The sequence below is a fragment of the Epargyreus clarus genome, unplaced genomic scaffold (assembly GCF_041222505.1).
Source record: "Epargyreus clarus isolate Ecla_fem2 unplaced genomic scaffold, WU_Ecla_fem_2.2 ptg000007l, whole genome shotgun sequence".
Taxonomy (NCBI): Eukaryota; Metazoa; Arthropoda; class Insecta; order Lepidoptera; family Hesperiidae; genus Epargyreus; species Epargyreus clarus.
Window position 1 is genome coordinate 22,845,736 of NW_027332215.1, and position 13,951 is coordinate 22,859,686.

General features: G+C 34.5%; 1 protein-coding gene across 1 annotated transcript in view; it reads right to left on the minus strand.

Moving 5' to 3' along the window:
- LOC140743801 (otoferlin) overlaps positions 1–13,951 on the minus strand; it is a 47,160-nt gene that overhangs the window by 25,642 nt on the left and 7,567 nt on the right. Inside the window, exon 5 of the mRNA XM_073075388.1 lies at positions 9,578–9,662. Within this exon, the coding sequence (XP_072931489.1) occupies positions 9,578–9,662 (85 nt within the window). The remainder of the gene's footprint in view (positions 1–9,577; positions 9,663–13,951) is intronic.

The following is a 13,951-nucleotide window of genomic DNA, read 5'->3' on the forward strand; positions in this document are numbered from 1 at the left end:
TTTTTTTTTCGTAATATAGGAGCGTAGCAGATGAGCATGCTGTCCACCTGATATTAAGTGGCTACTTCCACCCATGGAATTCTGTAATCAACCCCAGATAAAATTAGACATTCCTACCTGAGGTCGACAACAGATGCGCCGCTATCCTTGACAACTAAGCTGGAACGCCTCGGAAAAGTATGACTCTCTTACATCACTATCTCATCATCCTTCAAACCAGAATACAGCAGCGTTTAACACTGCTGTTATGCGTCAGAAATGGCGGTAGAGCCGACGGAGTCGAACCACAGAGTCTTCTACCACCTTCAAAAAAATCTTCATATGGTTCAGTTCCAATTTAGCTACTATTGTTTTTACAGATTTCTTTTTATGTCAAAATAGTGAAGCATCACTGTCGCTCATGGACATCCACATCCAACCTCAAATATACCTAACCGATACCATTTCTAGGGTTGTACGAAGAGGTTGCTATCCATATCCATAATTCAAAACGCCCTATGCTAATTTTTGTCTGCCTTCAAACAGAAATATATGTAATTTGTTGTATTAGCACTGTTATATAATATCATAAACTGATCCAATAGCGGTGGCACCGCAGGCGAGCTGTCGGCAAATACCTGTTATCAATAATGAATCTTTTCATTTTTCTGACCAAATTTCGAAATTTGATAATATTTAATATGAAGAAAATCTCAAATATCGATTTTTGATGGACAAAATATTTATTTACCGCTACTGTGAAATTTACCTACATGGTGATGTGAAAAATATAACACACTATTAGCCAATCTACCAATGACGACGACAATCGACGTCTCTGGAGACCCAAGTGCTGACATGCATTTCCCTCAAATAATTGCTATAGCAATTCGAAGAGGAAATGCTCCCAGCGACTTGGGAACCCTGCCCAAAGACAGCGATGGCGATAATTTTTTGTAGTACTGTTCATGTTTTTATATTTTTTTCGTACATTCTGTAACTATATTTTGATTAGTTTAATTTATTTTAATTTAATTTTATTAGTATTTAATTTTGTGGTTAAAATATATTTAGTACTTAATACTGTAAAATATAAGCTAATGTTGTTCAATAAACTATAATATATCTACCAAACTCCTGTGACAACTGTGTACTCCTGTGTGTCGTATGTAAATGTCCGCATGACGACATAATACCTAACAGGCATGTTTTGTTCAACGAGTAGTACCAACAAAGAAACGTCGTCCGAGTACGAGCTCACACAGAATGGAGAATGAGGCTCAAGTAACGTCCAAACAATCTGCCAGTTTATTTTAGAGTAGTCCATAACACTAATGGTAAAAATACCTACTCCATTGCTGTAAATTTATAAAAAGCTAAAGAGACTAAAAAAGAAATAGAGTTAAGAAAGACATCTAAGATAAGTTTGGCTTTTAAACAAATGATTATACTCTGAAAATGAATAGTTTTATAAGTAAATTAAAATTACATAAAAGGGTATATACGTTAAGGGTTATATACATTTCTTAACATGTTTTTTTTTATGTTGTGGCCTCTTTTAAATGTTAGTGAAATAAAATTGTGATTATTTTTATTCAATTTCAATTTTGATTTAGAAACCGAATTTTAGAAATATTGTAAACATTGATATCAGTATAAATTGTTAACCGCACCACCACATGTACAAAACAAACAAATGAATATGGAGTAAAGAGTGATTCAGCTGTACATAAATTTGCTAACATTTGTGTAGAAAAATTGAAGATCGAGACATAGATCGTTCAGCACGGACCTATATCTAAACAAATACAGGTCTGTGCCGTTCAGCTTTTAGACTGCAGTCATAATTGGAAATAATTTTACAACGTGGTAGAACCGGCATTCAGCCCGGAGCGATTCCCTGTCACACTACAAAAGCGCATAACACTTTTTGCATTTCTGTGGAAATGTGTGCAAAGAATCTGTGATTTTGGTTATTTAAAACGTAAGCTAGTATAAATTCAAAAGTACATTAATTCAAAATACTACATTTTTCAATTTATTTTGCAGCCAAGTTCTATTTGCGTAAAGGAGTTTCGAGATGCAATGCTTAAGTCAGATATAGGCAACTGGGAGTAGTAAACATTTCGTGGAACATTTCTGCAGCGTATTCCCAATGCAGAAATTTTATATACCACTGCAATATAATGGGAGTTTTGAATGCAATGCGATCTACTGTTACATTAAAAATAGTATTTTGCAAATGCTTTACGGATTCGTGCGGATTTTTTTTATGTTAATTAAATTGAAGAAGAAGATCGAGGAACCATCTGGTATTTTATGGAGGGGCGCAATGGTCTTGCGCATTTTGCTGACCGACCACGTAAGAAACTACTACCTACTCGTAATATGTATTACAATGAGTCGGCGGTCGGTACGGTAAAAAAGAAGTTACAAGGTTTGAGTTGTACCATAACTTGAAGAGGTCTTTGAAATAAGTAAATTATCTAAAAGATTTTCAAGAACCAGGGCACAAAACTCAAATCTTGCCAGGAGCCACTGACCTTATTAACCAGTACGTAATTGAAAACTGGGACACTCTCATTAAAATAATAAAAGAAAACAGGTATAGAAAGAAAATATTTAAATAAACATTTTAATGAAATAAACTGGTATCCATTATATTAAAGTTACATTCAATAAAAAGAACAAAAGCTCTACATTATTTCGATAGTCTTAAGAATTAAAGTTGGGCATCAAAGAAAGCACAGACTTTCGACCATAACGCAGCAGTACTGCTGTTGTACTCGTAAGTGTAACTCGTAAGTGTCGGTAACACAATCGAAGCACTTCGTAAAACTAGAAAGTATTCCTATTAATAAACTTGGGCAAGAAAATAAATATCCGGAACGTATCATATAAACTGTGATCTGTATTGCATTTACAGCGGTACTACAAACTACAAACCAACTAAAAGCGATTCACTAACTTAAGATAAGCTGGGAATAGTTTTGCGTTAACCTCCAACTCTGTTATCCGGAGGCGATCTGATCTATGTGAATGGGAATTTAATTTAATTTATCTATAAAGTCGGAATCTTCAGAGTGTAGTTTCAAAGCGAGAGGGTACTCGATGTTGTGCGAATGAAATGTTATAAACAAGATGTTCCTATTAATAAGTTTAAGGAAATTGTACGCTTTTCATTATGTGCTCTTTCTCAAGTTTTGAAATGTAGTACATAAGTATTCACATTTTCGCGTTTGTTCGCGTACATAAGTATAGGCCGATCCAAACTGCTAGTCCGCTTTGAAGTTGTTGCTCGCAGGTGTATAGTCATACAATTTACTATGACGACGCGATTCATTTCTATATTCAGAGCGGACTAGCAGTTTTACGCGGACTATACTCAAGTTTATAAGGTCACAAAGAATAATGTGTGTAGGTTACTTTTTGTTTTAAAATATCTGCGGAATTTGTAAAAACATATGTATAACGCATAGGTACGTATGTGGTAAACAGACCTTGATTTTCGAGTTACCTGTACATTTTATTTTAAAATCATCATCATCATCATCACCCCATTACTGTCCCACTGCTGGGCACGGGTCTCCTCTCAGAATGATAAGGATTAGGCCATAGTCCACCGCGCTGGCCAAGTGCGTATTGGTAGACATCACATACCTTTAAGATTTTTTTTTTATAAATCTCTCAGGTATGCAGGTTTCTCACGATGTTTCCTTCACCGTTTAAGCAAGTGATAATTAATAGTAATTGAATGTATTCGATCGTGAACATAACGCTTGCACTGTTAAATGGGTGTATGTTATTAGTGCGTGATAAATTTAACCGAGATTTTTTATTTCAATACGGGCACTTATCATAGGTAAGTGCAAGCTTATATGGTATACAACATTAATAAAAATATTTAATTCGAACCTGGAGCAGAATCGTAGAGTCCTATAATTTTAAACATACATGTATAATCTGTGAAATTGTGCAAACAAATTGTGTATATGACACTGTATCATTCGCTTGTATTGTGTGATTTCTTATATGTACCTACGTATTTTATTTTAAAAATAAATTTCACTTAAATAAAGCATATTTTGTATGACGTAATATATCTGTTCCGTATGTCCAATTAGTATATTCATACACATTTACATATATAATTATTTTATACACCGGCGTTGGACGAAATGATTTCACTATAAATCACTTATAAAATTGAACAACTATAATGCGTTTTTTCGCGATATCTAAATTACTCGTATGGCTCTTAAGCTCTAGCTACTAGTGCCAAAGGCGAGTGAAAAACAGGAAATGTTGAAGTAACTCGTACGCGAGCTATTTACCAACCCGCACATGCGAGTAACTTGTAAACCTTGTAATAAATAATTCGATTGGGATTGTGACGGACAGACTGCATGGGATTTAGACTGACGTTTAAAGTAATTTAATCTGGACTCGCACTCTATATTTGACGCCACTATTCAAGTACCTACTCATACAATTTGCATAGAGAATGGAATTCCAGCGAGTGTCATAGTGAAACACAGTGTTCTCGAACCTACCAATTTTTCGGTATTTCTACCGACATTGGCCCTGTCCTAGAGAAATACCGAAATACATTGATTTTTCCACGATTTCTGAGGATGCAAATCATCCTTTCAACAATCCTGGTAATTTAGAACTGTATTCGTATAATAAATTCCTACAATAAAATACCAACCTATCCGAGAAAAGGTATAAATCTACTATAAAAGTAACTTCAACTTGAACTATTTTGGGAAGAAGTCAGTATACTAAATTGATAGAAAGTCAATTATCAGCGCAAAATAAAGGTCGTCAGGACGAAATAATCTGTGAAATATAGGTACGAGTATATCCAGACGGTCACCAAAATTGAATATTGTATTATTGTCTGTCATATACCGATGATAGGTACGAATATACTAATTTTATTGAGCAACTCTACCGATTTCATTACGTTTCGTTCGAGAACACTGGTGAAGCAGTCCTTGCGTTCCAGTGGAAGGATGTTCAATGTGAATGCCAATAGGTGCGCCAATTCTACGTGGAGTTGATGACGGATATACAAGAGCGGCAGTGGCCAGTTACGATCACGTGGACTTTCAGACACGGTTGCATTTTGAATCTTTTAAAAAAAGTTAAAAATAATTGAGAAACGGGTCTTTATATTGTGTATTGCACTGAAAACATTAATTAGATTGGATAGACGATACTGTAACTTGGAAATCTCACATTGAGCACGTCAAAACGAAATTAGTATCACTATTAGGTGCATTACGTAAAATAGCAAATTGTATTCCAAAAAAGGTAGGTATCATTATATACAACTCTTTAGTAAAATCACATCTCGAATATTTAATTGAAATATGGGGCTCGGCCGCAAAAACGAACTTAAATAAACTACAAAGAACTCAAAATAAAATTATTAAAGTACTATTTCATTACCCGTATCTTACTCCATCATTACAATTATATAAAAAAACACATTTATTAAATATCCGAAACCTGTACATATACTTTACTTGCATATTTATTAGAAATATAATCAATAGCTCAATAAAATCAAATATACAATTAAATAGAAAAGTTACGAGTCACAAATTAAGGAACAAATATAAAGTCCAACTACAAAGTGAGAACGTCGTATGGAAAGAAATCCGTCTTGTTTGAAGGAGTACAGTTGTATAACAAGTAACCAAATTACATAAAAGAATGCAAACCTCTAACCATGTATAAATTTGAACTTAAGAAATATTTAAACACGCATGTAATGTAAATAATACATACCATTAAACAGCCCAAAGGCAATTGTATAGTCATAATAATCAAATCTCTGTATCTCATTATAAGTAAACTACATGTTTTTATGAGAAATAAATTTCTTTAAACCTAAAACATTAATTATCCAATTCATTTTGTTTATTTACCCTATAAAAGCATATATGTAATGAAATATTTGAAGCTCTTTGTTTTGAGGTCGGACTGAAACGTGAGGCAATTCCATTTATACAGTATTAATTAGAAACGCAAAATTGTTCATTTACTAGATGACGGTTCCAAATTAAACGGGACACGGGGATTAGTTCAGTTTGTAGCGACGGCTGTGTATCATTTGCATAGAACATAGTGTTAAATTTCAGGTCGCGTTTTAGTTTGTAGCAGTATTATCATTTTAACAAAATTTTAGGTATGTATCTATTAGCAATTCTGCTATTGCAAAGCTGAAGTGAATGTGTTCTAATAATTTCAATAGAGGCATTGTGGAATATAGTTACATAGAATGTCCCCAACGAGGCTTTACAATATTATTGGTGCATATGCATTACGAGTATGCAGTAACTGGGGGTTCTCTGCGTATGTACGAGGGGGTGGTTAGGTTAGTTTAGTTATCTATTAGTAAAACCTTTGCTTCATCCAATGATTGAACATCAATTGAACGAGTTTCAATCTACGGATCCGCTTTATTTATTGGCCCGTAATACATAAGTACATAGTGCAAATTTACACAATGCATTTACTTCTGATTCTCATGCTAAAAAAATAAAAAAAAATCATTTGGTACTACGCAGCCCTCCGTGCGGGTTCGATTCGCACTTGGCCAATGTTTCAAGTTCATCTACATAGCTAAATAAAGCATATTACTTTATAATACCGTTATTTATGTAAGCTCTGAATTTGTTCAATTCAATGACGTTGCGCAATTTACGATCGTCTAACCACGTAATACCGTTATTTATGTAAGATCTGAATTTGTTCAATTCACTGACGTTGCGCGTAGGCCAGGCGTAGGCGTAGGCGTCGTCTAACTCCTTTACATAATATTTTCATTTTATTACATGACAGGCCTTACTCTCTGCTTTATATGTCATAGTATATAGATAGATATACCACAAATAAAAAACTATCTGTATCGTGGATACAATTAATTATCTATGCATAACGGTCCCACTGCTGGGCATATGTCTCTTAAAACATGAGAAAAAAATCTATAACCTACACACTGACTACGCGGATCAAATATCCTTTTCATTTGTATACTGCTGGGCATGGGTCTCCTCTCAGAATGAGAAGTATTAGGCCATAGTCCCCCGCGCTAGCCAAGTGCGGATTGGTTGTCTTCACATACCTTTGAGATTTATTTTTTTATAAATCTCTCAGGTATGCACGTTTCCGACGATGTTTTCTTTCACTGTTTAAGCAAGTGATAAAATAGATTTCTAATACGCACATAGTTTCGAAATACCTGGGATTTGAACCTCGGACCCCTCGATCGAGAGGCCGAGTTTCCTAACCACTAGGCTATCACTGCTATCTCTGAAGAGGTATTTAGTCAAATTTCTTAGGAGCACATACTTCGAATGCAGAGTGAAATGTTATGTACCAAGTTAGCAGAACTTTTGCGCTCTGCAATGCACTTTACGTATGGAATTCCGAACTAACTTCGAAAGGATTATCCTATTTGTATACCGGATTAATATGAGGATTTATAGTAGGGAACTAGTCATTTATAATGTGCCCTTTATTTTTAAAAGCTTTTATTTAAATTATTTATGTACGAGTATGTTAGTTTGAATCAAATCATGAAACTTAAATTTGTAAGCTCTTGTGTAACTCGAAGTGTTAGTACGGGTTAAATATTACATGTTCAATTACACCCACTTCCCGATATCCGAGGGAGCTGAAAAAATTGCATGCATTATGTAATTTGGATCACAATATTATTATGTTATGTGGCTGGTCTGACGATGGAGCTAAAAGGTGGCGAAAGGAATTCTGTAATAGAAAAACGTAACCCTGTCGAACGTGGGCACGTTTAATTCGTTTTACTAAGGACCTTAAGACTAGTCCTAGATGGTATCCAGGGTCTCTGTAATTAAAGGATTCAACCCCAGAAAGTTCGGGGTCGTTTAATTTTTTTTGGCAATGGCTCTGGCCCTAGATATTATCCAGGGTCTGATCTGTTGAAAGATGGCTACGGAAATTCTATAATAAAATGTCTATCCCATTCCCTAAAAATTCTGGAATATCATGAAAATTGAAAATCAGATCAAAGGGGTTGCAAATGCATGTATGTCAAAAGGCATGCGGGTGCAAACAATGTTCCGAATACGGAAAATCTCAAAGCGGATTAGGGTAAGAAATTATCGTGTAAGATTAAGTTTCGAACGCAAGATTTTCTTTGTAATCAATGTCTTCTTTGTAACTTCTTTGTAATCAATCAAGAAACATGATGTCTTATCAATATAATCGTAAAACCGTTAATTTCCATATCATTACGATAAGATCGTGAATATTTATTAAATTCCCACAAAAGTAATGTACCTATATGGATAGATTTTGTATTATTAAATATTATAGGTCATGGTTTTGTGTCTCAGTATATTTAGCAGAAATGGTAACTCATTGTCATGATTAAAATCGAATTACGAATAGTTTAACGACGCATGAAACCTACACTTGATACCCACTGTAAATGTTTATACTGCTGCGATAAATCGTGCAAACATGTAAATTAGCAAGCAAAAGCGTCCATCGCGTTCATCATTATTCCCGCTGTTTGCGATACGAGACCTCAAGCTTTCCCTGTGTTTACCTCCGCTCGAAGTTTTTACTGCTCTCTATCCAATATTTCATCTTTGGTTAATTTGGCAAAGTGTTTTCTTCATTTTGTGAAATTTTAATTATTGTACACGACCTTACGACTTTATCCTAGTACTTAATAAGCTGCAGTTTTGTTAGTAGATAGTGCTGTAGTTAAAGACATCGAGGTCAGCGAAATAAGGTCGGATATAGTTTCTAACTGTTATAATATTCAAGACCGTACTGACCCGACGTTGACAGAAAACTACAGAAATCGATAATCCAACTAAAGATAAACAAGTGCACCGTAAAGAAAAAAGATTTACTAAAACACATCTTTAACAAACTACCTTGGTTGTAATCTAATCTGACATCTTATAATATAATTAATTATCTCTAGTGGTGATGACGTAGACGTTTTAGTTATTGATAGAAGATTTATTACGATATATACCAAGCTACGGCAATATGTCTCCAGTGTCACACGATGCAAGGATCTTCGCCTAACATATCTCACGGCACGTAACAAATCACATGTCACACTCTGTGGAAACCATCTCGAACGAGAGCTGAATATGTGATAAAGTTACAGAAATGATACGTTACAGATAAGTTACAGGAATGTAACATTTTTGCATAAAGTTGTTCTTATTTATTAAGGCTTTCAACTTTGTGAATTTACGGCATTAACGGCAAACGATCACTCAATATGAGTGTGATATTGGCGATCACTCAATATGAGTGATTAGTGATAAATCTTAAAGAAACGTAACTTTGCGCACACATAAGATAAAGAACTTCAAAACTATAATGAAGAATTTAAAATCATCTTTATCTTTCCTACTTATTTGCATTTTTATAAATATCTACATAATTATACCAATAACTAAAAAAATGCTAAAATGCTATCCAGTCGTCGTATTTCAAGAATAGCCAAGCGATGCATAAGTATACCTGCAAAAACACAAGAAATCAAACCAAAGGTTAAAAATACAAAGTCACGTACCTGGTTGATTCCAGACGGTGGCGACATCCAGTTTAAAATTACCCAGTAACTTGTTGGAGCGCAGGATGTTGCGGGAGTGCAGCACCTGCAAGAAGACACATGTTGCATGCGGCGCCAATATCACAAATCACAATCACATGTTTGCTACTCACACGCGTTCATCGTAACTTGTTAGCTACCCACATGCTTATCAACCGACATGTCAATGAATTTTATGCACATCAATTAATTTGCATGTTCTAATTTGGGCTCATATTTGGACGATACTGTTATTTATGCGTGTCGATCTATTTTCAGATCGTTGAATAGCCCAGCAGATTGTAATAATAGCGGCATCCAAAATACATTTCCATTGGCAATAGCTTTGGTGGTCTACCGTGATGACGATGATTCGTTTATGACCTAAAATTAACCTATTTTATTTTGTTTGCAGATCTTTTTATATGTTCATAGTTGGCACTGAATATTCCCCATAAAAAAGTAAAAACCTATTTCAAAAAACTATCGCATTTGTAATAAGTTCGAATTGCTTTAGGGTGATTACTCACAAGAGATATGCTAAAGAGTGAGCTAAGTCGCAATTAGGCTACAGAAGTATTTAATTATTTCCACGAAAGCTGAACGGCTAAGACTGTGCCATGAAGTTGACAAATGCACGCTAAATGGTCCGTCACCTACTTCATAGTAGCATTCTTTGCGTAACAACAGCAAAATATGTGCGGCATCGTACTCACAATCGTAGATGCAATCCTTTATTCGCATCTCTCCGTGTAATAAATCTTTGTTAAACACACTTTTGCCAGTGCTAAGCTAAATAAGCAATAAAAATAAAGAATTCTAAGTGGACTTGACAAATATCCAATGGAAAAGCATTCTTGTGCAAGGTAATAGTGAGCACAAATGACTGCACGTCCACGCCGTTTATTGAGATCGCGTTTACAAAGCAGACAAACGTCAGTAATCCGAGTAATATTCAGTGCTCCGAGAAATATTAAAACGGGAATCCTTTTTAACGGCATCTCACAATACTGTCTCATGGAATAACCCAGATAGAATTGTCAGAATATACTGATTTGAAGTTGATATATTTTATTTTTATATATTAAGGGTACATAACTGCTAAGTTCAGCAGATCAATCAGCCCAGCTTTTGTAATGGTTTAATTACCTATTCGATATAAATTAAAAAAAAAATCGAAGCTCAGGTATAAAACAACAAGTGCTCTTTCGATATTAAATATGATTTGATACAATATTTGATACTATTCAGAAGCTCCATCAATGTTTATATTCAGGGAGTATCAGTATCATGTTTGTATTTTAATTTCCGTTCTATTGTAAGTCTGTTTTACTACCGCACACAGAACAGAATATTGAATTTTATACAAAATTACAATATATGGAAAATTTATACGATAGATTAACGTGAAGCGAAGTATGCACTGTGTGTTATTAGCGCAAAAATCAGTGTATTGAAAGCCAAAGCGGATAAATACTTGTGCATTTACTTAATTTGTTGAATTAGGTTTATTTGGTACAAAACAATGCGCAGCGCGTTTTAGTAAACCCTACATTGTTTGAAAAGCCAATTCTTGTAATGGCTTCAATATGGCGTATAATATTACTACCTATATATAACTCCTATATACCTGTAGCTATGAAAACACCCTACAGCTAAAAGAATTGTTCGAGTAACGCAAACGCGGAATGCTTATTACACTTTCAAGGGATTCTTATATTGAATTCACGAAAGATAAAAGTCCGTAGAATCGTTCTCATAAATTATTTTGTGGCTCATTACTTTATTTTCAATCAACACAGAGTTAAGCTATTCGTACTTTATTCTATTTTTATGTTCTCACTATACTGTGTAGTTGATTTCTTCTTGTGTTGTATCTTGTCAATTATATGGAAATTTCATTTACAAAGCAACAATTATATGATATTACTTTATGTCTGCATCAATGCGAAAGTATTTTGAAAATACCTAGTAAGCAAAGAAAATACACGCGAACAGATGAAATGTAAATATTTTGAGCAGATGTTCTTATTACAATATCAATATTTCTGTAATATTCCAGGCATCGCATTTCGTATGGTGCTCACGATGATCCGTAGCAATCCAGGCGAATGTCGGCATGTGATTCAAACGTAGATACATTTTGCACACAATTGGATTTATAAAAGTAATTTCAAGTTTATTTTGTACCTTGCCACAGCTATAATAGCAATGTGCATATGCATACCTGCAGTGTTCATACCTGCATAGGTATGAACACTGCAGGTATGCATATGCACATTAAACGGTATCTTTTATAAATAGTATTTTCGCGTCAATCGAGGATTTTTAACTTTCGTCTTTCTCAAATCATCTTTTACAAAGATTGTTTAAAAACTGAAAGAAGCGAAAGGTTTGGGTATAATTGTAGTATATTTAACTGTTCGTTTCGTTTGAGTTATTTTTCTTATAAACTCAGTTCTCTTATCTCCACAAAAGACTGAGTTAGACCGAGTTGGAAACTTACAGTCCAACTTACGACACTGCTGAATTGTTTCAAATGACTAACATGTAACTAGGAATGTTAATCTTGTCTTTAAGCTAAGTTCAAGATAGAATAACAAACTCTACCCGGGAATTTGTGAACACTTGAACAGTGTTGAGAATATTAAATAGGATGTAGCCTTTAGCCTAATGGAAACTAATACTTCAGAGTTAATCATTCGAATTAAAATTGTTTGACACTTACATTACTGAAAGAAAGGTAGTTTTGGTTAGACCCCAATAAAAATGTTTTTCTTACCATAACGTTTTAATGGAAATATGGTTATAAATATAATTATTTTTTAACGCAAATGCTAAATATTTAATAGCATTTTATTTACTCATTTTCATTCAAGTATTGTTGTAAAAGACGTTTTCCTTACAATTACAAGTATTTCCATTGACTATTTATTGTATGAAAAATGCTACTTTCTACAGACTTCGTCAAGCTATTATTATCCCACTGGTAGGCAAAGATTTAGTCTCCTAAGAGTGGTTTAGGCCAATTATAAAACAGGCATTATATTATTTCAACTGAGACAATGACACTGAAATTAACATGCAGATCATATTCATCTGAAAAGTTCAGGAACAAAAACAAAAATCACAAATCAATACGAACGTGCTTTTTCGATCGCGCAGCAAGATATGCCTACAATAAAATATTGACATATCCCGGGTAAGTTTTTACATTTTAATGATTCGTGCCTTACTAATAAATTGATTCATTAAAATAAATTGGAATATTAAAACAGAACGTATTATTGTAAATTCGTCCTTCCGACAACATTATATACCTACATAATATAATGTTAAGAAAATGTATTTTGTATAAACAAAATATAATTCCATAATATAAATTCGCTTCCTAAGTATATATCGCGACGTTGCAACTTTAAATCTAATTTTAAATACATACAAAACAAGAGCAATACCTAATTGGTGTATTCTGGTTTAAACGCACACACAAGAACATGACATTCCAATCAGGCCCATAGGCTAACAATGGCATTGTAGCTAACACAGATTAGACAGAACTCCAGCCCTACCTGTCATATACAAGTGGACTGCATGTTCGTTTGACATTTCATTTTCATTAAAACAAGTAACAACACAATCGTGGTAATCGCGGGTTAGCAAAAAGTTCACCCTTGGAGCAGATTGTTTAATAAATAAGTCATTGTTATACGTAGGTATTCTCTGGAACGCAACCCTTGTTAAACATTAACGAGCGGTTACAAGTTACTAGCGATAAATGAGCGAGAAGTACTCGTACTCACGATATACATTAATGAACGACCACCCAAAGGAATAATAGCATCTTAAACAAATGTCAGTCAAATAAACATGTCTTATGTTAGGAGTAGCAGACGAGCATGTAGTCCACGTGATGGTAAGTGGCTACTGCCGCCCATGGACATCTGTAATCAACCCCAGATAGGATTAGGTATTCATGAGGTTGGCCACAGATGCGGACTACCCCTGACACCGCCGGACCTGACCCCGGACACTACCCCTGAGGACTAAGTTGGAACTTCTCGGAAAAGTATGTCTCCCTTACCACACTCTTCAAACTAGAACACAGCAGCGCCTAAAACTACTGTTAAAGAAACTACTTACTACTAAGATAGTACTACTAAGGTAGAAATAGGTGTAGTACTACTAAGGTAGAAATAGGTGTGGCAGTGGTGCCGCCAGAGTCGAACCACTAAGGGTTCTACCACCTTCAATCGCAGTATTGCAAACAAAATAAAACTTATTTAGATAATTGCGTTTCGCATAATTTAAGACTCTTTTCCTGTCACGCTGAAAACAATAGCGTGGGTAAGATGT